At 47.4% G+C, this 27,713-nt stretch overlaps 1 protein-coding gene across 1 annotated transcript in view; it reads left to right on the forward strand.

Annotated features, from left to right (window-relative positions):
- The window catches only part of ATRN (attractin), a 173,396-nt gene that overhangs the window by 15,913 nt on the left and 129,770 nt on the right, over positions 1-27,713 (forward strand). Inside the window, exon 2 of the mRNA XM_061440957.1 lies at positions 27,273-27,356. Within this exon, the coding sequence (XP_061296941.1) occupies positions 27,273-27,356 (84 nt within the window). The remainder of the gene's footprint in view (positions 1-27,272; positions 27,357-27,713) is intronic.

Here is a 27,713-nt window from a genome sequence, read left to right on the forward strand (position 1 = left end):
TTCAGATACTGGAAGGCTGCTGTGAGGAAATATATAGGTAAAGTCTTTAAAAACAAACAGGGCAATTTTGCCTCTGATTTCTTTTGTGTTCTGTGTGGAGTGAAAATGCAGGAGTGATAAGTCCCTAATTTTAATTGTTGGGATGTTCTTTTGCAGTTACCTCTGTGCCTGTTATGTGTAAAGCACTTGTAGGTACCTTAGGTATGAATTAAAATACCTAGTGTACAGGCACTGGATGTTATTTAGTATATTGTATTGTGTTTAAGTGAAGGAGCTAAGGAGGTGAGAAGACCAGGTCAGCAGCATGAAGCAGTTGTGCAGAATAGTTTTGGTGTATATAATGTGAAGTATATCATGTATCTTCTCATCCTATCATCTTGTTAGCAAAGGTCTTACTGATTAGACAGTGAAGTATCTTAACGGCACACTTGCTGGCTCTGATGTCGTTTGAGACATGCACTTGCACATGAACTAAACCCAGACTTCTGTATTTTGAAATTAGATCTTGATTGAGATCTAAACATGAAGTAAAATGTGGTTCAGTTGCCTTTTGAGGAACACTGGCTATGGAATGCATGGGAGGTGACCGTGCTAAAAGAGGCACTGAGCATTTATGTGACTGAAGCTCAGTGATGTCAATATGCCTCTTCAGCCTTACTTTATCTGCAGGAGCTCAGTGTGCGCAGATGAAGCACGGCTTTAAGGGGAGACCTTAGAGCAGCTCCAGTGCCTAAAGGGGCTGCAGGAAAGCTGGAGGGGGGCTTGGGACAAGGGCCTGGAGGGACAGGAAAAGGGGAATGGCTTTAACCTGCCAGAGGGGAGACTGAGATGAGCTCTGAGGCAGAAGCTCTTCCCTGGGAGGGTGCTGAGGCGCTGGCACAGGGTGCCCAGAGAAGCTGTGGCTGCCCCATCCCTGGCAGTGTTCAAGGCCAGGTTGGACACAGGGGCTTGGAGCAAGCTGCTCCAGTGGAAGGGGTCCCTGCCCGTGGCAGGGGTTGGAGCTGGAGGAGCTTTAAGGTCCCTTCCAACCCAAACCAGGCTGGGATTGTATGAAACCAGTGAGTGCAAACTCATGGCAACAAGTTGCAACAGGATTGAAACTGGGGAAGGGAAATCACTGTGCATCGCTTAGTCTGGGATGTATTTTCATTTTGATCTTTTTATTCCCCAAGTCGTGGTTTGCACCTTGACCTCCCTGTGTTTTCAGTGATGGCTCACTTCAGAAACCTGTGGCACACTGCCCTCTGCAAGTGAATTAATGGAGGCTGGAGTTACAGCATTGATTTATGAACCGATTAACTGCATTGATGCCTAATTGATTCAGTACAAGCAGGTACTTTGCAGCCCTTGTAGACTGAGGCTGGGCTGTTGTCAGGCTTCTGATGCAAATCAGAGTCTGAGATGTCAATCTGAAGCTGGTCTGAGAGAGCTGTTTTCCACACCAGTGTTCTGGAGAAGACAGGCTCTGACTGTTAAACTGCAGGGCTCATCCCGAGTGCTGGAAATGGGAACGTGGTACATATGGATACATATCATATTACTTATTTGTACGGAGGGAGTATGTAGGAGTCCTAGTCATAACATTGGATTGTGTTCCCCCTAAAATAGTCCATGTTGTACTTCCTTTATGATTATTTGTACCGACGGGATTCACGTTCTCTGCTTCAAATCCGATTTTGTGCCTTTTTCATTGCTACTCTTCTTATATTGATGCTTTGGTTAGGTTTTCAGAAGTTGTGTTATATCCTTTATGTCCTTATTTCACTTTAAAACGTCTTTCTGCTATGTAATTATAATGGAATTGTGCCTTTGGGTACTCATAGCCTTTTAAGAGCAGTTTTAATAATAGTGGGGGCGAAGAGCTGGTCATTGAAAGTAACATTAGTTGAGTCTTTGGACTGCGGAGTAGTGATGCGGGTGTCTGTTAGAAGGGAGTAGTTGTGGGAAAGATGATCTGTGTATCTACGGACCTGTCAATCTGACCTTGAGAGCAGATGAGGCTTTCAAGCACGCTAAAGGCAGGAATGAGTGGAGATGGACAGAGATGACTGGATAATTTGCAAGGGCTGCATCCAAAGGAACGTGACCAGCAGGTCGAAGGAGGTGATCCTGCCCCTCTACTGTGCTCTCATGAGACCTCACGTGGAGCACTGTGTGCAGTTCTGGGGTCCTCAACATAAAAAGGACATGGAACTGTTGGAACAAGTCCAGAGGAGGCCACAAGGATGATCAGGGGCTGGAGCACCTCCTGTATGAAGATAGGCTGAGAAAGTTGGGGCTGTTCAGGCTGGAGAAGAGAAGGCTGCGTGGAGACCTCAGAGCAGCTTCCAGTATCTGAAGGGGGCCTATAGGGATGCTGGGGAGGGACTCTTCATTAGGGACTGTAGTGACAGGACAAGGGGTAACGGGCTCAAACTGAAACAGGGGAAGTTTAGATTGGATAGAAGGAAGAAATTCTTTCCTGTGAGGGTGGTGAGGCACTGGAATGGGTTGCCAGGGAGGTTGTGAATGCTCCATCCCTGGCGGTGTTCAAGGCCAGGTTGGATGGGGCTTGGAGCAACCTGCCCTAGTGGAAGGTGTCCCTGCCCATGGCAGGGGGGTTGGGACTGGATGATCTCAAGGTCCTTTCCAACCCAAACCATTCTATGATTCTATGCTATTTTAAACAAAATATGTCTTTTGCAGGAGTGCTAATAATACATGTGTGGGGTGATGTTCTTTAAGCCTTGAGACTGAAGGCATCTGTAACAGAATTGCTCTCTGGACTTTGAAAGCCCATTTGATTCAGTGGCACCTGGAGGATTATTGAAATGCATGACACTGTGTGACGTATGGGGAACTTCTCCCCTTTGGTGTGGCAGCCAGGAAAAATAGAAGAAGCTGATAAGCAAGTTTATCTTCTATTTCTATTGACGTAAAATTAATCGGGCTCCTTCTGCAGTGATAGATATTGAAGGGCAGCAGTGGATAAGGTGTTAAACAGGTGGAAGAAACATTATACTTGGTCAATAAGGACAAGTCCAGGTCTTGACCCTGGGTAAGGACAAGTGCAGCCCAGGCTGAGATCTGCCTGGCTGGGAGCAGTTCTGGAAAGGGACCTGTGGGTCCTGGATGCAAGCTCAGCAGGAGTGACCAGAGTGGCTGTGGCAAAGAAAGCAAGCAGGGTGCTGCAGAACATCAACGAGGGCATCACCAGCAGAGATAAAGGTGTCATTGTCCCACTCTGCTCAGTGCTGGTCAGGCCACCTCTGCAGTGTTGGGTTCAGTTTGGTCCCCACTGTACAAAAAAGCCGTGGATGGGCTGGAGGGGGTCCAGAAAGGGCCACAAAGATGATCCAAGGGCTGGGAAGCATGAGAGGAAAGGCTGAGAGAGCTGGGACTGTTCAGCCTGGAGAAGAGAAGGCTCAGGGAGACCTTGTCACTGTGTTCCAATAGTTAAAGGGTGGCTACAAAGAAGATGGAGACTCCCTTTGGACAAGGAATCCCATAGAAAACATGAGGGGTGATGGGCACAAGTTACTGCTGGGGAGATTCCAACTAGACAGAGGAGGAAAATGTTTCCCAATGAGAGCAGTCACCCATTGGAATAATCTCCTCAGGGAAATGGTGACTTCCCAGTGCTGGACATTGTTAGGAGTGGGCTGGACAGGGTACTGGGCCATCTGGTGTAGGTGATGCGTTGCCTGGAAGGGTTGGACCAGCTGGTCCTTGAGGTGGCTTCTGACCTGGGATTCCAGGATTCTGTGATTGGAATTTAAAGGGAAGTATTTCCTGACAAGAAGTTGAAGCTGGAATCTACTTTCATTGATGAACTGGGTAGAGCACACAGATGTGCACTGATGACATCATTTATGACATCATAGGGGAGCCTGGATAGAGGGATCACAGCCTGGAAAATCAAGGTGAATAAAGTGACAGAATGGGCATGAAACAGGGCTGTGCAATGCAGTGATTTGCAGAAAACCTGTTAGAATGGAGATATAAAAAAAAAGACCCAGGAACAGTAATTGGTCTTTGAATGGTTGTTATTTGTCAGCATGATGCATTTCCAAAGACACAATAAAAAGGCAAGGAGGAAGGGGGAGGGAAAATGATGTTATGGTTCAAAGCAATGGGAAGAGCATCCCCTGGGTAATATCATCAACTGCTGCTCAGATGTATTTCCTTTTAATCACCAGTTAACAAAGAGGATTCTTCTGCTCTTATTTTTAGGGGGTCTGGTTGTAATTTATGCTTAAGTTCTTTATGTCTATTGATTAGTAAATGCTTTTGCCTGCAGCTGTTTGTTATCAGCATAAGAAATAAGGGTTGTTCACTCAGCAATGCTTGAGCCTAAGAAATAGGTGGTGTTCATTCAGCAATGCTTCATGAGTGCTCTAAGGCTCTAGGGAGACCTTAGAGCAGCTCCAGTGCCTAAAGGGGCTGCAGGAAAGCTGGAGAGGGGCTTGGGACAAGGGCCTGTAGGGCCAGGCCAAGGGGAATGGCTTGAACCTGCCCGAGGGGAGACTGAGATGAGCTCTTAGGCAGAAGCTCTTCCCTGGGAGGGTGCTGAGGCGCTGGCACAGGGTGCCCAGAGAAGCTGTGGCTGCCCCATCCCTGGCAGTGTTCAAGGCCAGGTTGGACACAGGGGCTTGGAGCAAGCTGCTCTAGTGGAAGGGGTCCCTGCCCGTGGCACGGGTTGGAGCTGGAGGAGCTTTAAGGTCCCTTCCAACACAAACCAGGCTGGGATTCTAAATAGAAACTATTATTTCAGTTACTGAAGATGCACTTTGCCAAACATGTGTCACTTGTCCCGAGATTTGGAAAAAACGGAACAAATATTGATTTTTGTATTCTTTGAAACAAGTGCTGTTGTTTAATCCAGAGAGTTTATGAATCACTTCAGCACCAGTCACTCTGGTCTTGCTCATCGCTGGCTGCACAACCCAGCACCATCCACTCAGACATGTCACAAATGGATGCCAGTGATTGCAGAGCGTTTTCTCGTGCAGTCTTCTCTTTTAAAACTTACTGTTGTCTAAGTCCTTATTTTCCCCACATGTTGCTCTCCAGCTCACAGCTTAGATGGAACAGATACAGGTTCTCTGTTCTCTGTTACTGTTGTCAGGATTTTCCCAAATGGAAAAAGTATTTCTACATTAAAATATAACCGTGTGGGTTGTTATATAAAAACTTGTAACACTCTGAATATAGAACAACAGCCTCGAATGGGAACAATTAAAGCCAAATAATGTGTTTGTATTATCTTTGTCAGAGCAGTCCCAGGCACAGCTACAGGCTGGGCAGAGAAGAGATTCAGAGCAGCCCAAGGAGAAGGACTTGGGGGTGTTGGTTGATGAGAAAATGAACATGAGCCGGCTGCAGTGTGCGCTCACAGCCCAGAAAGCAACCGTATCCTGGGCTGCATCCAAAGGAACGTGACCAGCAGGTCCAAGGAGGTGATCCTGCCCCTCTGCTCTGCTCTTGTGAGACCTCACCTGGAGCATTGTGTGCAGTTCTGGGGTCCTCAACATAAAAAGGACATGGAACTGTTGGAACAAGTCCAGAGGAGGCCACGAGGATGATCAGGGACTGGAGCACCTCCTGTATGAAGACAGGCTGAGGAAGTTGGGGCTGTTCAGGCTGGAGAAGAGAAGGCTGCGTGGAGACCTCATAGCAGCCTTCCAGTATCTGAAGGGGGCCTATAGGGATGGTGGGGAGGGACTTTTCATTAGGGACTGTAGTGACAGGACAAGGGATAACGGGTTCAAACTGAAACAGGGGAAGTTTAGATTGGATCTAAGGAGGAAATTCTTTCCTGTGAGGGTGGTGAGGCACTGGAATGGGTTGCCCAGGGAGGTTGTGAATGCTCCATCCCTGGCAGTGTTCAAGGCCAGGTTGGACAGAGCCTTGGGTGCCATGGTTTAGTGTGAGGTGTCCCTGCCCGTGGCAGGGGGGTTGGAACTGGATGATCTTAAGGTCCTTTCCAACCCTAACTATTCTATGATTCGATTCTATGATTCTATCTCTCGGCATTGTTTGCCAATGTGAACCTCTGGCGGGCTGTGTGTTCCCACCCCATGCTTTCCATCCACAGCTGAAGTTAACCCCAAACCCACTGTTGGAGCGAGCTGAGCTTTATGGGGACTTCACAACAGGTATCAGGTGCCCTTCTATATAGAAATCTAATTTTCAGGCAGTCATTTAGTTGTTTGCAATATTTGGGCTTTTATTTCAGGTCAAGGTTTTATGTTTCCAGTTTTCTGCTGGTAATTTTCTCCCTGGTTTTGTCCCTTTTGTGATGGATTCAATAGTGCATGTAGTCACCGTTCAGGTGATGAAGTTGATGTGTTTAAGTGCCCATAGGGTTGAACATTAATTTCAGCTGTTTTAGCTTTTAACAATTTGGAAAATCCAAATAAAATCTGATGTGGGAGGTTACATTATTGGTGAGGGAGGATGGAAATTGCGCAACAACAGGTCTGTGTTACAGTTCTTATGTAGTATTCCAGTAAAACATAGAACCATAGTATTACAGCGTGGTTTGTGTTGGAAGGGACCTCATCCATTTCCAACCCCTGCCACAGGCAGGGACACCTTCCACTAGAGCAGCTTGTTCCAAGCCCCTGTGTCCAACCTGGCCTTGAACACTGCCAGGGATGGGGCAGCCACATCTTCTCTGGGTACCCTGTGCCGATGCAGCTGATGTGATGAGGACAGGCAGGATGCTAACTGCTCTGCAGCAAATGAGTGGCTGGAGGAGGTTTAGGAGTATCAGAACTCGGCTGGCAGAGCACTATTTGCTTGCTGAGAAGCCACAGTGCTGCTCATGGAGAAATAATTGTGCCTCCAGAGAGAAGAGGACAAAGAGCCATGGGAAAGTGCCTGTATTTCAGGTCAGTATAGAGCGGTGGGGATCACAGGGAAAGGGCAGTGGTGAGCCAAATGGCTAATGAATACATCAGCTGTGATTCCTACTGCCCACTCTCCATGTGCCAATTATTTATTGATTATTAAGCCAGCCAACATTAACAGTGTGAAATCCCCTGTCTCACCGTGGTAGTAAACCTGTCATGCAAATACTAGCTAAATACACTTGGGTTTCGAAGCAACAGCAACGTTTAGCTCGCAAATGTTGTGTGAACTCTGCCAAACTGGTGTGTTTGCTCTCTGATGTTAAAGGGGCTGTTGTGCAAGGTGCTGTCATTGGATGGGTTGGTTTAATAATTGTCTTTGGCCAAAGAGCACTGTCTGCTTTCAAGGATTTCACATGTTTGCTGTCCATGAAACGCTTCTGAATTTGGTGTTAAAACTGTTGACCACGTGTAGCAGGACATGGATGGCTCAAGTTAAGCTTATAAAGGAATGGCCCAGCTCTTAAAGATGCTGAGTGTTCAGTATTTATCAGTTTGTTCTTTTTCTGTCTTTAACATACACACAATCCCAAAGTGGTTTGGGTTGGAAGGGACCTTAAAGCCCATCCAGTTCCAACCCCTGCCACAGGCAGGGACCCCTTCCACTAGAGCAGCTTGCTCCAAGCCCCTGTGTCCAACCTGGCCTTGAACACTGCCAGGGATGGGGCAGCCACAGCTTCTCTGGGCACCCTGTGCCAGCGCCTCAGCACCCTCCCAGGGAAGCGCTTCTGCCTCAGAGCTCATCTCAGTCTTCCCTCTGTCATCTTAAAGCCATCTAGCTGAATGCTTCCACTCTAAAATAGGGGGTCTAATTAGTGGAACAATTTGACTAGGAGCCAGTTTGAACAGCCTGGCTTAATCTAAATAAAACCCACATGCTTTGGGCAAGTTTGTCTCCCTTTTCCCAACTGGGACTTTAATAAATAAATTAAATAATGAAATGCAAAAGCCCAAAATAGCACTGCAGAGCTCTTGTGGGCCAGAGCACATCTGTTCCTGCAGCCAGGATGAAGTGAAAACCAAATTGGGTCTCCAGCATCATCTTGCTTGGCGTTGTGGTGGTCTGCTGTGATTGCTTTCCTTCATCCTTGAGCTCATCCCAGTTAATAAAGCTCCTGGGAGCTGGGCACCACCTTTCCCTCTGCTTTCCTGTGGACTGTGTTTGCCTTTTGAGATTGCAGCTCAGTGTATTTGAGTATAAAAGGGCTCTGCCATGATCTGGGCGATGGGATCCTTACCCAATCAAGTGCTGTGTGGTCCTGATGCTTGGGGTGCTTGGAATGGCTCTGGACATGTCAGTTTTAAGGTTTCTGAGGAAACATTATGCAGCCATCATCTTCATCATCAGCCATAGGCTGAGAAAGGCGGGGGCTGTTCAGCCTGGAGAAGAGAAGGCTGCGTGGAGACCTCATAGCAGCCTTCCAGTATCTGAAGGGGGCCTATAGGGATGCTGGGGAGGGACTCTTCATTAGGGACTGTAGTGACAGGACAAGGGGTAACGGGTTCAAACTTAGAGTAAGTTTAGATTGGATCTAAGGAGGAAATTCTTTACTATAAGTGGGCTGAGGCACTGGAATGGGTTGCCCAGGGAAGCTGTGAATGCTCCATCCCTGGCAGTGTTCTAGGCCAGGTTGGACAGAGCCTTGGGTGCCATGGTTTAGTGTGAGGTGTCCCTGCCCATAGCAGGGGGGTTGGAACTGGATGATCTTAAGGTCCTTTCCAACCCTAACTGTTCTGTGATTTTATGATTCTATCTTTATGGTTGTTTGGTCTTTAAAATCACTGCATGTGAAACTTTTGAAGCCCATAGTTAAATGCAGGGTTTGGAGTCCACAATGAAACCTCTCCACTATGAAACTTCTTCACCGTGGCAGAAGTGGTTGCAAGTCTATTAAACGTGCCTAGCTGCCTTTAAACTGAAATGGAGTTTTTCTTTATACCTTTGCAAAGATAATTTAAGCCTAAGAACAATATGCATCCTCAAAACTGTTACGCAGTGACTGATACCTTTGTATTTTCCATGTGTCAAAGAGGAACTTACTACGACGATCGTCTCACTCCTTGTTCTGTAAATTATCTCTGACAGATTGATTTAAAGCACAGGCGATGAAAGGAAGGTACATACCTTATGATGCATTGATACGTCTGTGGTTAGGTCTGGCAGTCATTCAGCTTGAAATTGCCTCTTTTGAATAGCTGGAAGTTTGGTATTTACTGTGTTAAATAGCAGAAATGAATAGTAAGGCACCTCAGTGCTGTGTCTGGGTGCATCCATTGGCCCAGCAACAAGGCAGAGAGCTGCTTTGGGCCAGGGAAGAGGAAAACACCCTTATAAATACACAAGCCACATCACCTTCATATCCTACCCATGAAGGCATAGCATGGCTGGGCAGACAATGCGGCAGTGTTTGAGAGTGCCAGAGGGAAGCACTCAATGTGAAGTGGGTTAGTGCTTTCTGTGCCGGAGAACTCTGCTTAAGTGGTTCTGATGCTTCCTGGTAGGGTACATTGAAGTGTCTCGTCTTAGTTTCAGCAGTTTTAAGGCAGGAATGAACTTCTCTTACAGGGCTTAAGGGTGTTTGCAGGAGCTGTTTGGTGTTTCTCTTATAAATAATCATAGAATCCCAGCCTGGTTTGTGTTGGAAGGGGCCTCAAAGCTCCTCCAGTCCCAACCCCTGCCACAGGCAGGGACCCCTTCCACTAGAGCAGCTTGCTCCAAGCCCCTGTGTCCAACCTGGCCTTGAACACTGCCAGGGATGGGGCAGCCACAGCTTCTCTGGGCACCCTGTGCCAGCGCCTCAGCACCCTCCCAGGGAAGAGCTTCTGCCTAAGAGCTCATCTCAGTCTCCCCTCTGGCAGGTTCAAGCCATTCCCCTTGTCTTGTCGCTGTAGGTCAAAGCCCCTCTCCTAATTTCTTGTTAAGACATTTTAAGACATCTCAGTTACAAAAAGAGATAACAAAATGAAAATGTAAGAAGGTAGCTGGGAAACTGGAATGAGGCAAAATCATAGGTAGAATCATAGAATAGTTAGGGTTGGAAAGGACCTTAAGATCATCCAGTTCCAACCCCCCTGCCATGGGCAGGGACACCTCACACTAAACCATGGCACCCAAGGCTCTGTCCAACCTGGCCTTGAACACTGCCAGGGATGGAGCATTCACAGCTTCCCTGGGCAACCCATTCCAGTGCCTCACCACCCTCACAGGAAAGAATTTCCTCCTTAGATCCAATCTAAACTTCCCCTGTTTCAGTTTGAACCCGTTACCCCTTGTCCTGTCACTACAGTCCCTAATGAAGAGTCCCTCCCCAGCATCCCTACAGGCCCCCTTCAGATACTGGAAGCTGCTCTGAGGTCTCCACGCAGCCTTCTCTTCTCCAGGCTGAACAGCCCCAACTTTCTCAGCCTGTCTTCATACAGGAGGTGCTCCAGTCCCTGATCATCCTCGTGGCCTCCTCTGGACTTGTTCCAACAGTTCCATGTCCTTTTTATGTTGAGGACACCAGAACTGCACACAATGCTCCAGGTGAGGTCTCACGAGAGCAGAGCAGAGGGGCAGGATCACCTCCTTCGCCCTGCTGGTCACGCTCCTTTGGATGCAGCCCTGTCTTATTTTTTTTAAGACACTCATGTGAACAGAGCAACATTTTGTGCAGAATTCCTTGTCGGTGCAAAGATGCTTTTCCTGTGGATGTTACTGGGAAGAACTTGTGATGCCTGAATCCTACATAGGCAGGTGAGATGTTTGTTTCGAGGCGGTTAGTTGAGAGCTGGCCTGTAAATCCTGCTCAGCTTGGTAGTGAAGTGAGGGGTTACTTCACAACTCTAAGTCGTGTTGAGCCACTGTCGTTGTTTTTCTTGTTATAAATCTGTTGGGAGCAGATGGAATTTCGTTTTTTTCCTGCTGCTGTCCAAGAATAACTCCTTTCCGAGTCATTTCAGAGGCAACAGGGAAGGTGCACATGGTAGATGTGGAGTCGGAAGCAGTGATTTTTGCCGCTACGCCTTCCCTTGGGGAGTTTGGCTCTTTGTTGGGTGGCTCGAAGGGTGCCCATGGTGGTGTTAGGTTCTGGATTGATGCCACTGTTGGGTCAGTACTTTGCCTGTTGGATTTGTTGGTTTGTAGGTAGGGTTTTATGTTGATTGTTTGTATTTAAGGGAGGGTTTCTTTGCTCTGGAGCGGTTATCAGGAGAGCTATATATAAGACATTGCCTCATTACAAGGGAAGAGGGATAAGAAGCCCAATCCATGTATGCACATCCACCTCCGCAGCAGAGCAATCAGCAGGCTTTAGGTTGTCACCTTCCCTGCCCTGCTGTGCTGTTTCATAGACAAGCACTTCAGAGCTACTTATTATATAAAGATCTTGGATTATACAGATGTTGTAGTGAGTCTGTTGCTAAGGCTGCGTTGACACACCCCATAAATTCTGTATTATGTGCCAATGAGTTTGTTGTTTCCAAATTTTCCATGTTTATTCCGAAAATCTAGTGGTTTCTCATGGTATTTGCTGGATTCAAATGCACTTTAAAAGTTCATTCCTTGCCAGAATTATGTTTTTATAGTCAGATTTCTTGCTGCCTCCTCCATCGCAGTAAGGAATCGAGGCTTGGCGTTGTAATAGCAAAGAATGTGTCTTTGTGGGTTAGGAAATACCTTACATGCATTGTAAAATCTATCTTGCAGAAGCGCTTAATAAAGCAGAGCAGTTTATAGTGGCTAAAAGCACTGCTTTTCCTAAGGGGTTTACACTTGCTGGTCACAGCAAGGCAGACAAACGTGCTCTGGTACTTAAAAATCACTCCAAATCTTTGCTTCCATGAGCTCAGAGCTCTTGTCACTGGATGGCTTTCACATTGGCTTTATTTTTCAGGCTCTTAAATAAGCATTGTGGTGGTTTGAGTGGCGTGGGTTTACCTCATGCTTGCAAAAAGCTGGTGGAAAAGCTTAGGCGAGACGGTGGAGTGAGCTGAGTGTGGTTAAATGGCTCGGTGGCAGCAATAGGAAGTTTTCATTTAAGGGATTAAGATGATTTAACTAAATCTCTGTCCCCAACACAAGAGGGACGTGGAGCTGTTGGAGCAAATGCAGAGGAGGCCATGGAGATGTAGTGAGGGCTGGAGCAGCTCTGCTCTGGAGCCAGGCTGAGAGAGCTGGGCTGGGGCAGCCTGGACAAGAGAAGGCTCCTCAAAGGGAGACCTGAGAGCAGCTCCAGTGCCTGAAGGGGCTGCAGGAAAGCTGGAGAGGGGCTTGGGACAAGGGATGTAGGGACAGGCCAAGGGGAATGGCTTGAACCTGCCCGAGGGGAGACTGAGATGAGCTCTTAGGCAGAAGCTCTTCCCTGGGAGGGTGCTGAGGCGCTGGCACAGGGTGCCCAGAGAAGCTGTGGCTGCCCCATCCCTGGCAGTGTTCAAGGCCAGGTTGGACACAGGGGCTTGGAGCAAGCTGCTCTAGTGGAAGGGGTCCCTGCTCATGGCAGGGGTTGGAGCTGGGTGAGCTTTAAGGTCCCTTCAACCCAAACCAGTCTGGGATTAAGGTCTGTCCTTTTCTCCTTTTGCTAAGCCAGGGCACTGGCTGCATGTTTGGGTGGAAAGGGGCACACATGTTTTGCCACCTCATAGCTGTGAACAGCATCCCATCAAAAGCTGTGTTTCCTTACAGCAGTAACAAAATGAGGGATCTGCAGAGCGTTCATGGGGTTGATGAAATTTGTTGACTCTTCCAGATGAATTTAACCAGCCATTTAACTGGTAACAGCCACCAGAGGGTTTGTATAGAGTGAGGTTTTATGCTCACCAGACATACAGCTTTATCAGGCTGATCTTCAGCATCAGTATTTCTGGTGTCGAGTTGAACATAGAGGTTGATGTAAACTTATAGGTGTGGTAGAGTCGCATTTTGATAGCAGATTGATTCCTGAGGAGCCTTAAAATACAATCTACTCTTGCCTTTCTTTCCCTTTCGCCCTTGTTTACTGTCTGAATACCAGCTTGTTTCACATTGGTATGTGACCTATTTGGCAGCAGGGTGAGTGAGTTTGGTGATGCATGGAGTCATGAGCCCAGCACACTGCTGCAGCAGAAGCCAAGAGAAGTGAGAACATGTAGCCAGACAATATCTGCTTTTTTAGTATCTAAATGGAGACCTGCCTAAGTTTGAGTCATCTGAATTATCCTTTATCTTTGAGTTTTGTTCTACTTAAAAGGGACTTCTCAAGGAAGCTGTGTACATCTGCCTTAATGAAATACTTCAAGTGTTCAATATTTAGCTCCTTCTTTTCTCCTTGGTGTGAAATCGCTTTCATTAAAAGTGAGTCATTTGGGGAAAATACCACTTGTGCTTTTCTTCAAGGGGTTGCAAATCATTCTTTTTTCTCCTTGGGATTAAGAATGAAGCGCAACAGGCCCTGGGATAGAACAGCTGCTTGAACTGGAAAATCACAGAGGGTTTGGGTTGGAAGGGACCTTAAAGCTCCTCCAGCTCCAGCCCCTGCCACAGGCAGGGACACCTTCCACTAGAGCAGCTTGCTCCAAGCCCCTGTGTCCAACCTGGCCTTGAACACTGCCAGGGATGGGAGTGTGAGGGAAAGGGAGAATGTAAGGGAGAACGTAAGGAAGGGAGTGTTTCATAAACACTTTGTGTTTAGGAAAGGTGGTTATAATTTTGCTCCAGTCTTGGTGTGGAAATGAGAAGCTTTCTGTTCCCATCTTTTTTGCTTCTGGATATTGGCAGTCTTAAGTGGCTGCTCCATCCCTGTCAGTGTTCAGGGTTGGATGAGTCTTGGAGCAGCCTGCTATAGTGGAAGTTGTCCCTGCCCATGCCAGGGGGTTGGAACTGGGTGAGCTTTAAGGTCCCTTCAATCCAAAGCATTCTGTGATTCCATGAGGTTTAAGGAGGTGATCCTGCCCCTCTGCTCTGCTCTTGTGAGACCTCACCTGGAGCATTGTGTGCAGTTCTGGGGTCCTCAACATAAAAAGGACATGGAACTGTTGGAACAAGTCCAGAGGAGGCCACGAGGATGATCAGGGACTGGAGCACCTCCTGTATGAAGATAGGCTGAGGAAGTTGGGGCTGTTCAGGCTGGAGAAGAGAAGCTGCGTGGAGACCTTATAGCAGCCTTCCAGTATCTGAAGGGGGCCTGTAGGGATGGTGGAGAGGGACTCTTCATTAGGGACTGTAGTGATAGGACAAGGGGTAACGGGTTCAAACTGAAACAGGGGAAGTTTAGATTGGATCTAAGGAGGAAATTCTTTCCTGTGAGGGTGCTGAGGCACTGGAATGGGTTGCCCAGGGAGGTTGTGAATGCGCCATCCCTGGCAGTGTTCAAGACCAGGTTGGATGAAGCGTTGGGTGCCATGGTTTAGTGTGAGGTGTCCCTGCCCATGGCAGGGTGGTTGGGACTGGATGCTCTTAAGGTCCTTTCCAACCCTAACTATTCTGTGATTCTGTGATTCCTATTTGACTGTCGATTCCCAGCTCTTTTCATGACCTTCTCTGTGTCACTTCAGCCAGAAACCTGCTTTAAACCATTTGAGATTGTCATTGGGTAGGTTCACAAAGCCCTGTCTTCATCTTGGGACGTACTTTTACTATTTTAGTGATCTACACCTGAGGATCTACGTCAGAATCCTGTGTTTTCAGGTCAGCACCAAATGGAAGTTAACCTTCACGTCGAGCTGTTTGCCAAGTTATTTTTTCTTAGGGAACAATCTCCCCAGCAGGTAACAGGGATCCGTAGTAGCTTAGAAATTTGTGGATGTCAGGCAGGAAATAAAAGGAATTATTTCTATCCCTGTTAGGAAAGTGGGTCAGGCCGTGGTATTTATTTATAGGATGTCTTAATACTTTCATTTTCCTTTTCTTGCTGCAAAACTGGCTGATCTTTGCTTGAGCTCTTCTGTAAATGTTACTACCAGGTACTGTGCTCTGCATCTGGCCTGGAAATCAGCAGTGATGGAGGGGGGTACATGTGCAGTTAAAACTGAGTTTAAACATGCTTCTTGAGGGTTTAAATTGAGTATTTTGGGGTGGAGCGGTTAGGAAGGATTGGGAAGCTTTGGAAAGGGGAAGGGATTGCTGCTGCTGAGTTGATTTTTCTGGTAGGGAGTTGGTGTTTTCATATGTGTCTTGGCAAACTGCAGTAGGACAATGGTCATCTGCTCCATGGGGATGGCCTTGTATTCCATTTATTTCTGATTCCTGTTGGATGGAAGGTGAAGTCAACAGCTCAGCCCCATTTCCAGGTTGAATGCCCAGATGGGATGGGGCTTGGAGCAAGCTGCTCTAGTGGAAGGTGTCCCTACCTGTGACAAGGGTTGGAACTGGATAAGCTTTAAGGTCTCTTCCAACCCAAACCACTCTGGGATGCTGTGATTTCATTTGCAATACAACGCACGTCCCACCAGTGAACACTTTTGCCTGTGTTTAAATGCGGGACTGGTGACTTCAAAGCTTGTCAGACTGAAGTGCTCTTCAGCTGGAGGAGAATATTGACGTGTCTGTCAATTCCGAGTGTGCGTGCTTTTAAAGCTGGAATTCCGATGCCTTATTTCCAAGGTACACAGATGAGGTGAATTGCAACTGAAATCCTCGTGCATGTACTTAAGATAAGTTTTTGACTAATTGAATGTTTCTAATTTTGACAAAGTGCTGAAAAATCATCCAACCAACCTCGTGTGCTCTTTGCAACCAATGGCGCATCACAATTAACTTCTGAAACAGGAGGGAGGGCAGAATAAGGAATGGAACGATGTTGACTGCTGGAGAAAGGGAGTCAAACTGATAGAATCAGAAGTGCATCGTGAAACAGAATCCCAGACTGATTTATGTTGCAAGGGATCTTTAAAGCTCATCCAGTTCCAGCCCCTGCTGTGGTCAGGGGCACCTTCCACTGGAGCTGCTTGCTCCAAGCCCCTGTGTCCAACCTGGCCTTGAACACTGCCAGGGATGGGGCAGCCGCAGCTTCTCTGGTCCAAGACATGGTGTGTGTCTTGCATATTACCTGTAGTCAGGCTGGATCACCCAATGCCATGAATTTCTGTTGATCTCCCAGTGGTGCACCTCGGTGGTACCTGTTTGGTTCTGCAGATCGTTGTTCATTAGCCCTTGATGATTTTCTTTGATCGCAATAACGTGCTTTCTCCTTACTTTCATCTTGCAGGGTGTTGTGTTTTGGGGGATGCTGTGTGGGGTGTATGGTGTAAGACTGTTTGCAAAGGCTTCTGGACACAGGTTATAAGGATTCATTGTGTGCAAGGAATGAAGGGGTTGCTGTATTCCTTTTTCTGCTGCAGAGTTAAATGGTTTAATAGGCTCTAACCTCCCAGCCAAAGTTACTATCTGACTTTATGTAAGTTCACCTAAGGGGGGCTACAAGACACTTGGAGAGGGACTGTAGGACAAGGGGAATGGCTTGAACCTGCCAGAGGGGAGACTGAGATGAGCTCTTAGGCAGAAGCTCTTCCCTGTGAGGGTGCTGAGGCGCTGGCCCAGGGTGCCCAGGGAAGCTGTGGCTGCCCCATCCCTGGCAGTGTTCAAGGCCAGGTTGGACACAGGGGCTTGGAGCAAGCTGCTCTAGTGGAAGGGGTCCCTGCCCGTGGCAGGGGTTGGAGCTGGAGGAGCTTTAAGGTCCCTTCCAACACAAACCAGTCTGGGATTCAATCATGTGTGAGCTTTATTTGCTTCTGCTCTGCACTGTTGTCTTCTTCTGCCAGGCGTGAAGCACACAGCTTACTGCTATAAACTCCAGGAGCATTTCAGAACCACCAGTGAAAGATGAAAGTCGAGTTTCTTCAGGCATTAAAAACACTTGCAACTAAATTATCTTGATTTCAGAGAACTAGGGCAAGATGCATTAAAGGGATTTGTGAACAGATGGGGAAAGCAGAGTGCAACTGTTAGATCAGCTGAACAGACAACTGTTGTAGCGTGCACCATCTGCATGGCCGTTGTCTCCTGTATGGTTGTTGGGTAAAGGTGGGCTTCGAAGGGACATCACGAAGTGGCCTTTTGTCATGATAACGTTTCTGCTTATAATAGTGGCAGTGGGAAGGGTGTTTTGAAGATACAAACAGGCTGATGATCAAGAGTGGAGCTGTTGCAGTATGGAGGCAGAGCAATGAAATGGAGTAGAGCAAAGCCACCAAAACCTGCACTTAAAAACAGGTTGCGTGAAGAAGATGCTCCTGCAGTGTAATGATATTTATAGTATCTTTCCTTCTTTATTTTCCTCCATAAATGTGATTGGGGGCAAGAATTTGCAGTAGTCAAGGTACACAGTAATCTACATTTACATTTCAGCTTGGATGTTTGGTTCGACAGAGGAAGAGCTAAGCATCTGGGGTGAACAGAGCTGCTTTGCTACTCCAGAGATGGGGCTGGAAATAGAGAAATGGGAGGATAGACATGGATATATATTTCCAGTTTGATATAATAGGTGGAGAAACTCCGAGGCAAGAGCATTAGGTGGAGCTCCAGTGCGTTTCTGACGTGTCCGAACGTGGGTGTTGTTACAAGGCAGTGTCTTTAACTAGTGCTTGTAAAACGGGTGAAATGCTCATTGGTTTGGGGATCCAGTAGTTTCTCATTGTTTCCATGTCCTCTGACATGAGGGCATGGTTTTGGAGGAGGGAGAACACCTTTTCCTTCATTGTTTCTGTTGTCTGAGTATTGAGGTTGGGTCAGTTCGGTGCCTTGTTCAATGATTTCGCCCTGGATATAATTCACTGGTGTACAGGGGAAGAGATAAAGGTCTTCCATAAAGAGCATTTGAAGTGTGTTTTTAGATTAAATGTCTTTTATATTCCTCTCCTTCCCCAGCAGAAGAGCTGGTCTGGCAAGCAGGATGTTAAAGGAACAACTAAACAACTGGGAGGAGCTCAGGTGTGGCTCAAGAGTACTTAAGCCAAGGTGGAGGAAGCATTTCAAGATTGGTGCTGTTAATGATGCTGAAAGCTACTGGCAGCTCTGGTAGTATAATGGCAGAGGGACCAGCCAGACCATCACCAAAGAGATGACTTTGGTGGCATTCACTGGTGGCGATAGCAGAAGAGCAGGAGCTGGACAGTGTGTCAGGACTGGGGGCATGATGGAGATGCTGGTGGCCGACTGGAGAGGAGCAATGTTTGAAAATGATGGGATTTAGCGTTTTGACTTACTAGTGATTTAGTTATTGAAAGCCAACTGTGACCCATCAGTGAGCACTCACAGCCCAGAGCTCCCCCCCGTGTGCTGGGCTGCACCCCCAGAGCGTGAGCAGCAGCTCAGGGAGGGGATCCTGCCCCTCTGCTGCGCTCTGGGGAGACCCCCCCTGCAGTCCTGATCCAGCTCTGGGGCAGCAGCACAAGAGGGACGTGGAGCTGTTGGAGCGAGGCCAGAGGAGGCCATGGAGATGCTGCGAGGGCTGGAGCAGCTCTGCTCTGGAGCCAGGCTGAGAGAGCTGGGCTGGGGCAGCCTGGACAAGAGAAGGCTCCTCAAGGGGAGACCTGAGAGCAGCTCCAGTGCCTGAAGGGGCTGCAGGAAAGCTGGAGAGGGGCTTGGGACAAGGGATGTAGGGACAGGCCAAGGGGAATGGCTTGAACCTGCCAGAGGGGAGACTGAGCTGAGCTCTTAGGCAGAAGCTCTTCCCTGGGAGGGTGCTGAGGCGCTGGCACAGGGTGCCCAGAGAAGCTGTGGCTGCCCCATCCCTGGCAGTGTTCAAGGCCAGGTTGGACACAGGGGCTTGGAGCAAGCTGCTCTAGTGGAAGGGGTCCCTGCCCGTGGAAGGGGTCCTTGCCCGTGGCAGGGGCTGGAGCTGCAGGAGCTTAAAGGTCCCTTCCAACCCAAACCATTCCATGGTTCTATGTTTTTTAAGACTGTAGGAACAAATGCTGCGTTTGTTCCTTCTGATCTCTCTCAGCCTGTCCATGGTTGTTCATTCTTCTCTGGAGCACAGCAGCTTGTCAGATTAAGGCCTGTCTTTGAGGAACCAAGAGGGATTTAGCAGGTTTGTGAGCACCAGTGCTGCAGGTTGTGAGTCAGAGAGGAGAGGCTGTGCTGATACCTGCTGCAGTGTTTCACCTGCTGCAGTTTCTCTCAGCATCCTTTGTCAGAGCTCGAAGGGTTTTCCAGGCTCTGCCCTTATCTCTGATCAGCAGCCAGGAAATCACTTTCCATATTTTTACATATCTCACACAGAAGGACAAACTAATCTCTTCCTTTGGAGAAATCGTGTTTCCCATTTCAAACTGTGTCAGTCATCTGTTTTTCTTAAAGCAAGGCAGCTCCATAGCATCAATTTAACTCTACCATGGGAAGTGGGATGAAAACAGCACATAGTGAGCATAGGGAGTGATTGTCCCTCCTCTCTGACCTTGTGCCATGTTGAGATTGGTGTAGTGTGGAGTGACCTTGAGATACCTGCTCCTCTCTGGGAGGAAAACCATGATGAAGGCAATGCAGAGGATGGTTTGTGAGCACTGGAATAGCAGCATCTTGCTGTGAGAATGGTTGAAGATGCTTTTTGCTTGCAAAGCCATCAGGCTTTCTGGGAATTTCGTGCCTGTGTACCTTTCTGTTAAGGACTGTGGCACTACTGTGGGAATGTTGAGCTCGTGCTTTCCAACTTGAGTGTTTAGATGGGCTGGAGTTATAGCTCACTAGTAGAGTCAGCTTCATCTGCTTGAGCTTGCAAAGTGCTTGAGTGCTTTTTGGAGCTGTTGAGGAGCGTTCCCATTGAAGTTGGGACCTTTCTTCAGATCCTGTGTCAAGCCACCATTACCCAAGGATGAGGAGATGAGCTGGGCTTCTTGGAGATGGAGATGTGCACCATCCAGAAGGTCTTACCCCATAGTTTTGGAAATCACAGGGTAGAGCAGTCTTTAAGGTGATGCAGAAACCGATGTGATGGCAACATGGAGGAGTAACTGATTTTGCGCTAATACCATTACCTTCATCAGTGTGAGACCTGGGACATAATGGATTTCTCTTCCCAGCTGTGCCCACGGTGTGGCAGAAGAGAGGATTTAGCTGTTACACATTCAAAACTTATCAAGTAGCTGCATATTCATCTGCTTCTCTCATCCCCTATTGTTGCTGAACACCCTTCCCTGCCTATAAATGAGGGCATTTGCTTATAGCAAACCCTAGAAGGATATATCTATCCTTCAACCTCAGGCGTTTAGAGAGCAAATGAACAAAGCTAAATTGTTAATCAATTGAGGCTGGAATGCCATTGTTCTGGTAATAGGCTGTAACAACCCTTTCTTTATTGGCTTCAACTTCAGATTTACCCGAAACAATGGCTTTTAATTGTGGTGTGCTCGAGGCAGAGGCAGCGAAGCAACACTTGGGAAGGAAAGGGGGGAGAGGAGGAAAACTCATTGTTTGCATCAGTGTCTAGATTTAGCAAGTTCAAAATTAGGATGAGAACTGGGTTTGGGGTTTGTTTTTTTGTGTGGTTTTTATGGGTGGAAAAGCTGTGCTGAGACTCTCCAGACAATCTGCTGATAATTCTTCTGTGCTGTTGTCAGTGTCACTGCAGTTTTAGTGAGTGCAATGCGAAGCAATCTTGAGACCCATCGGTGACCTCTTAGAGGTTAAGGTTTAATGTGTTATGTAAACCAAACAAGCCAGCGTGCCTTTTCTGGGTAATGAACAAAAGCCAGTCTGCAGTTTACCTCTTCACCGAATCCCAGCATGGTTTGGGTTGGAAGGGAGCTCAAAGCTCCTCCAGCTCCAACCCCTGCCACGGGCAGGGACCCCTTCCACTAGAGCAGCTTGCTCCAAGCCCCTGTGTCCAACCTGGCCTCGAACACTGCCAGGGATGGGGCAGCCACAGCTTCTCTGGGCACCCTGTGCCAGCGCCTCAGCACCCTCCCAGGGAAGAGCTTCTGCCTAAGAGCTCATCTCAGTCTCCCCTCGGGCAGGTTCAAGCCATTCCCCTTGGCCTGTCCCTACATCCCTTGTCCCAAGCCCCTCTCCAGCTTTCCTGCAGCCCCTTCAGGCACTGGAGCTGCTCTCAGGTCTCCCCTTGAGGAGCCTTCTCTTGTCCAGGCTGCCCCAGCCCAGCTCTCTCAGCCTGGCTCCAGAGCAGAGCTGCTCCAGCCCTCGCAGCATCTCCATGGCCTCCTCTGGCCTCGCTCCAACAGCTCCACGTCCCTCTTGTGCTGCTGCCCCAGAGCTGGATCAGGGCTGCAGGGGGGGTCTCCCCAGAGCGCAGCAGAGGGGCAGGATCCCCTCCCTGAGCTGCTGCTCACGCTCTGGGGGTGCACCCAGCACACGGAGGGGTTCTGGGCTCAAGCGCTCACTGAAGCTGGGTCATGGGGAGCTTCTCATCACCCAGCACCCCCAAGTCCTCCTCAGGGCTGCTCCATCCCATCTCCTCCAGGGAACATAAATTTATGCAGCACCCCATTGCCATCACGTACCTCCACTGTTGCAGTGCTTTGGACAGGAGTGCTGTGGAATGATTTTATCCCACGTTATAATTTATTCTCAACTTAGTGACTTTTTGTACTCGGCTGTTAACAAGAGGAATCACTTTGGATTCATTAGATGGTAATTAGAGAGCAGCTTTGAGTCTTTGCCTAGTTGTGAATTTCAGGTCTCTGTAGGAGCTTTGTTGCTGTGTGTTAATTTGTATTTGAGAAATGCTTGTTTCTATTATTACTTGGGCTGTATGAAAACATGGATTTATCTGTTCTTTTCCAGTATCACATCTGGCTTTCTACCCAGGAAGATGCCATTGTTTGTATCCTGTTTTCTTGTGTTAACGTTATGCTTGTCAGGGATTCCAGAACTAGCAGGGAGGAGCTGAACGCACTGAACTCTTTTACATACCGTGCCTCTCTTTGAAGCTCTCTTTTGTGATCTCCATCCTTTTCCTTGCTTCCCTTTTGCCTTTGTCTTACAAGATACTGAACCAGGTGGCACTCAGGGTGGAAGCCCTTTCAATTCAGCTCTCAAATCCCTTTTTTCCCCTGTAAGTATTGCAGCCCATGTGAAAATCAGTGCAAAATTCACACCCAGCTCTACAGAACACTGTTTCCACCTGGTACAGTTTGACACAAGCCTTAAGTAGTGTGTGTATGCACATGAGGCTATGTATGTGATTTTAAATCTGTAGTTTTATAAACAGATCCTTGCAGTTGTTTTTACACCTGGAGGTTTTGAAGGTAATATTGTGGCTTTGTAGGTGCTAAATCATTCCTTAGGCTTTGTGTAGGTTTCCCCACCTGTGTGTATGGGTGTTTATGCAACAGGAAACTCTTAAAGCACCTTGCTTTTTGTTTTCTTAGGGTGTAGCACCTGCACCTTGTAGAGTAAGAGCTGGAACACCCAAGTAGTACATAAGTGCTTCTAGTAGAGAAGCATCACGTACTACTAGCTAACAAAGACAAATAGGAATTGATATTTCTCCACACTTCCTTGTGTCTAATTCTTGCATCTGAGTGATGAAGTTCTTAATGCTCCATCCCTGGCAGTGTTCAAGACCAGGTTGGACAGAGCCTTGGGTGACATGGTTTAGTGTGAGGTGTCCCTGCCTGTGGTAGGGGGGCTGGAATGGAATGATCTTAATGTCCTTTCCAACCCTAACTATTCTGTGATTCTGTGATATAATAAATATGCTGAAGGCATTTAGGAGGGCAAAAGACTTCAGAGCTTTGTGGTGTTCGTGATGTCTTACCTAGAGGTACGAGTCTTCTAGTGTGTGTCGTGAGAGTATTATAGAATCATAGACTAGTTAGGGTTGGAAAGGACCTTAAGAGCATCCAGTTCCAACCCCCCTGCCATGGGCAGGGACACCTCACACTAAACCATGGCACCCAAGGCTCTGCCCAACCTGGCCTTGAACACTGCCAGGGATGGAGCATTCACAACCTCCCTGAGCAACCCATTCCAGTGCCTCACCACCCTCACAGGAAAGAACTTCTTCCTTATATCCAATCTAAACTTCCCCTGTTTCAGTTTGAACCCGTTACCCCTTGTCCTGTCACTACAGTCCCTAATGAAGAGTCCCTCCCCACCATCCCTACAGGCCCCCTTCAGACACTGAAGCTGCTCTGAGGTCTCCATGCAGCCTTCTCTTCTCCAGGCTGAACAGCCCCAACTTTCTCAGCCTGTCTTCATACAGGAGGTGCTCCAGCCCCTGATCATCCTCATGGCCTCCTCTGGACTTGTTCCAACAGTTCCATGTCCTTTTTATGTTGAGGACCCCAGAACTGCACACAATGCTCCAGGTGAGGTCTCACTTACATATAGCCCCAGGTATGTTAGGAGAGTGTCCTGTGCTGAAGTGCTTCAGTCCTGGAGTGTTTTCGCTCCTTGAGTTACTTGTTTATTCCCTTCCTGAGCCTTTGAATATGGACAAAGCCAAAACGTTGTCTAGGATGTGTTCTGGTTATCAGTGCCCACCAGTGCTGGTGTCACGTAGAGCCCAACCAGGACTGAGCTGGAAAGAACAAGGAGTTTGCTTTTTTACTAGAGCTGGGACATTGGTTTAGCTTTCCCTATTGAATGTAAAGACAGAATTCCTTCTGCATTCTGTCTTCTATCTGAAAGCTTCAGTTTACTTTTAGTGCTTTGTGTTTATTTCTGTCTTTCTTGGAGCACGTCTGTTGGAGGCTGTTCATAGAGTAACATGGTTCTGCTGATGCCCTCCTCATACCAGGCAGTATGTGGGTAAGAGCTTAATACCAGTTGCTTTTGCTTTCAGACATGTCAACTCTGATTATTATTGTTACTATTTTAGTACTCTTCATTTGTTCGTAATGGCAGCAGTTTCTAAAGCTTAGTAAAGAATTTGAGATACTTTCAGATGAACTTCTCTGATACGGTATTCGCTAAATACTTGGGTTTAGTTATCGTTTTAAAGCTAAATGCCATGGTTTATGTTTATATTGCTGAGCTATCATAGACTCATAGGATCCCAGACTGGTTTGGGTTGGAAGGGACCTTAAAGCTCATCCAGTTCCAGCCCCTGCCATGGGCAGGGACCCCTTCCACTAGAGCAGCTTGCTCCAAGCTCCCGTGTCCAACCTGGCCTTGAACACTGCCAGGGATGGGGCAGCCACAGCTTCTCTGGGCACCCTGTGCCAGCGCCTCAGCACACTCCCAGGGAAGAGCTTCTGCCTAAGAGCTCATCTCAGTCTCCCCTCGGGCAGGTTAAAGGGGAGACCTTACACACCACTGTCTAAAGTCCTTATGTTCCTTGTAAAAATACCTCAATGTGATTAAATGATGCTGATGTTGAAATGCTCCTTTTTTTTTCCCAAGATATGTCATAGCTGTGGCTATAGTATTAACAAGATTACTGTACTTTTTGTTCCTGTCACTCTTGATAGCATTCCTGTGGTGAATGGTTTAATAATAGCTTCCAGAGAAGATTGTTCCAAGGGTTTTCTGAGCAGAGGCTCTGTGAGGGCTGCGTAAGCTCATTTTGAGCTTGTGAGACTTGCTCAGCTTTCCAGAGTTTCTTTATGCTGTCAGTACCGAAGCGTTGATACAGATCCATTCCTTCCTTTTCCACAGGTGTTATTATCCAAGGGGTGAATTTATAGATTAAAAAGTCCATATGTTATTGTGTACAGCTTAGAATTGGCATCTGGATTTGCAAATTCCTGCTCAGGAAATAAGAAATGTGGATTTTCAAAGCTTTAAATATCCATATATTCAATACCTGCCTTTTGAAAGTATTACACTGAGTGTCTGAGGTTGAAAAGTGTTACAGGAAATGAATATGAAGGGGAAGGGGCTTGTCCAGATCTGTGGGTTTTGCCTTGTTAATTTGGATGAGAGATGAACCTTCAAAGTGCTTTATGGAAAAGGTTCTGGAAAATCATTTTGACTCAGTCCAGCTATTTCAGAAAGATTACAGGATGACATTAACAGATCACTCGGAAAAGACACAGCAAAAGATTCCAGGATATGGGGTGTGGAACCTTCTGATCTTGTTTCCTTCTCTTTTCTGCCAAATATGATTTTGCAGTGGTTTTGTTTTGCTACGAGTGTGTTGCAAGTAGGACTGATGTACTGGTTAAGAAGGTGATCCTGCCCCTCTGCTTTGCTCTTGTGAAACCTCACCTGGAGCATTGTGTGCAGTTCTGGGGTCCTCAACATAAAAAGGACATGGAACTGTTGGAACAAGTCCAGAGGAGGCCACGAGGATGATCAGGGACTGGAGCACCTCCTGTATGAAGACAGGCTGAGAAAGTTGGGGCTGTTCAGCCTGGAGAAGAGAAGGCTGCGTGGAGACCTCAGAGCAGCTTCCAGTATCTGAAGGGGGCCTGTAGGGATGGTGGGGAGGGACTCTTCATTAGGGACTGTAGTGACAGGACAAGGGGTAACGGGTTCAAACTGAAACAGGGGAAGTTTAGATTGGATCTAAGGAGGAAATTCTTTCCTGTGAGGGTGGTGAGGCACTGGAATGGGTTGCCCAGGGAGGTTGTGAATGCTCCATCCCTGGCAGTGTTCAAGACCAGGTTGGACAGAGCCTTGGGTGCCATGGTTTAGTGTGAGGTGTCCCTGCCCATGGCAGTGGGGATGGAACTGGATGCTCTTAAGGTCCTTTCCAACCCTAACTATCCTTTGATTCTATGATTCTATGATGATGGAGTTTATAACCTCCCTAGGTTCAGGTGCCAGTCCTGCTTCAGGTGCCAGTATTGGCTCTGCCAGACCATAGTGGTTGGGCATCTGCAAATACCACTTCCGTTTGAGGTCATCCTGCTCTGGTAGCTTATTTTCAACTGGTTCTGCTATACTTCAGCTATTTGTTGAGGCCAATCTGGAATATTTTGACTCGTGTATGAGATGGGAGCGTGTATCTCAGTGATCTGGCTCTTGGCTTTGTCTTCTGCCCGTGCATTTTCCTACCAGTCTCTGTGTGAAGGTAATAGATGCAGAACCTCAGTGCCTGTTCTTTTGGAGCCCAGCGATATATCCGGTACTTCAGACTCCTGCTAGATCCTTCTCCTTCAGCCTTGATGAAGTGTGATTGTCATCTCTGTTGTCTATGAGCACAGAATCCCAGAGTGGTTTGTGTTGGAAGGGACCTTAAACCTCATCCAGTTCCAACCTCTGTCACGGGCAGGGACCCCTTCCACTAGAGCAGCTTGCTCCAAGCCCCTGTGTCCAACCTGGCCTTTGGAGAACTTTGCAGAACATATACCTCATTCAAATCTATGGAGAGGAGAAGTTGCAGCTGCAGCCAGTGCATTGTTAACCTCAGTGGTGTGGATGTGTTTGGTTGTCAGGTTTGGAGAGCAGGAGTAATGGAAACATGAAAGCAGAGTTTGTGTGGCTTCACTCGCTCTTTCCTATGTCCCTAATTCATTGTCATTACAAGTGATGAGCATTCCAAGTGCCGAGCCTGAATATCCATTTCCTTGGTACCACAACAAAGGGTTGAGCATAGTTCTGGGATGTGCTGGGAACTCTTCATTAGAACACCCTTCTGACCTATGGGTTTGCTGCTTCTGTTTGGACAGCCCTGCATTCAGTGGCCAGACAGTGCAGTTCTATAGATTTTGCATGGTGTTTTGCTGTTGTTGAGAGAACTGAGTCCTTTGTTGGCTTTGTTCCCTTCTCTCTTTCAGTGGCACCTTAATTTTTAATGGTTTTAAGTGGTGCAGGTCACCGAGTGTCCTGGGATGACTGATACAAACTGTACTTTCTGCTTTTACATCCTCCTCCACAGTCTTTTGCTGTAGTCAAGTTGTCACCACCTACTTAGAGCTGCAGAGGGGAAGTGGTTTCATAGGGTTGTGCTGGCACTGTCCTGGCAGTGGGGACCACTCAGCTCTAGGACTTCAGTCACTTAGTGTGGGATGACATGGGGATGGGAACATGCTTCTGAAGGTGGTGGCTGCCGTGCTCTGATGTCCTGAGTGATGCAGCTCTTGGTACTTGAGGAATGAAGGTCTTAATTTGCACTAAAGGGTTATGGGGATCAGTCTTTTGGTCGGGAGGTCATCAAGGAACTTTGTGAAGAGCCAAGTAGCCAATGGGTGAGAGGTTGCACCGTGGACTTCATCCCAGCCTCATGCAAGAATTGTATTTGTATAAAGGAATAAGGAATATATATGATATAGGAATAATTTTAGCTTTTCTGTTAGGCACTTCAACTTTCTGGTTATGTGATGTCTACATAGATATGGATTTGAAACTATACCATTGGTCTGGTGGAGAAACCATCACCTCTCAACTGTCATCAGAAAGCATGTACAGAGTTTAACAGGAGAAGTCCAGTTGCTCAACTGTGTTGTGTTGTGCTATTGGTTTGTTTGTAGTGGCTCTGAAGTAACCAAAACCTTTATGGTGGATCTCCTGAACTTAGGAAATCCTTCATGAATGCTTCGTCCTGCTGGAGGCTAATGCTTGTCTTTGGTTTTTCGTTGCAGACTCACTGGACCTTCAGGGTATGTCACGGATGGGCCTGGGAATTACAAATACAAAACAAAATGCACGTGGCTCATTGAAGGAAGGTGAGTGTAGTAAACCTGGGGCTTAGTGTTGCTTGTTGTAATTTTTAGGTGAGGTTTATCTGCATTGACTAATTTTAGATCTTGTGATTCTTTTCTGCTATCCTTAAAGCTATAGATAGAAGAGCATTTAGTCAGTCCTGGTAAGTAAGTTGGTTTATTGTGCAACTGAGACCACCAAAGCGACTTCTGAATTACAGATTTGCTGTGTAAAATACTCCTCAAGTTGGAACTCCATGTGGAACGTGAAAATCCAGGCATTTGTGTAAATAAATGAAGAATCGTGATTCATTTAACTGTTACTGTATCAGGCCGTTCAGATCTTGGGCTTCAACATGAATGGGACTCTTTGGCAGTATG

The sequence above is a fragment of the Pezoporus flaviventris genome, unplaced genomic scaffold (assembly GCF_033815535.1).
Source record: "Pezoporus flaviventris isolate CSIRO_AGI_PZ_B2104156 unplaced genomic scaffold, CSIRO_AGI_Pfla_v1 ptg000188l, whole genome shotgun sequence".
NCBI classification, from domain to species: domain Eukaryota; kingdom Metazoa; phylum Chordata; class Aves; order Psittaciformes; family Psittacidae; genus Pezoporus; species Pezoporus flaviventris.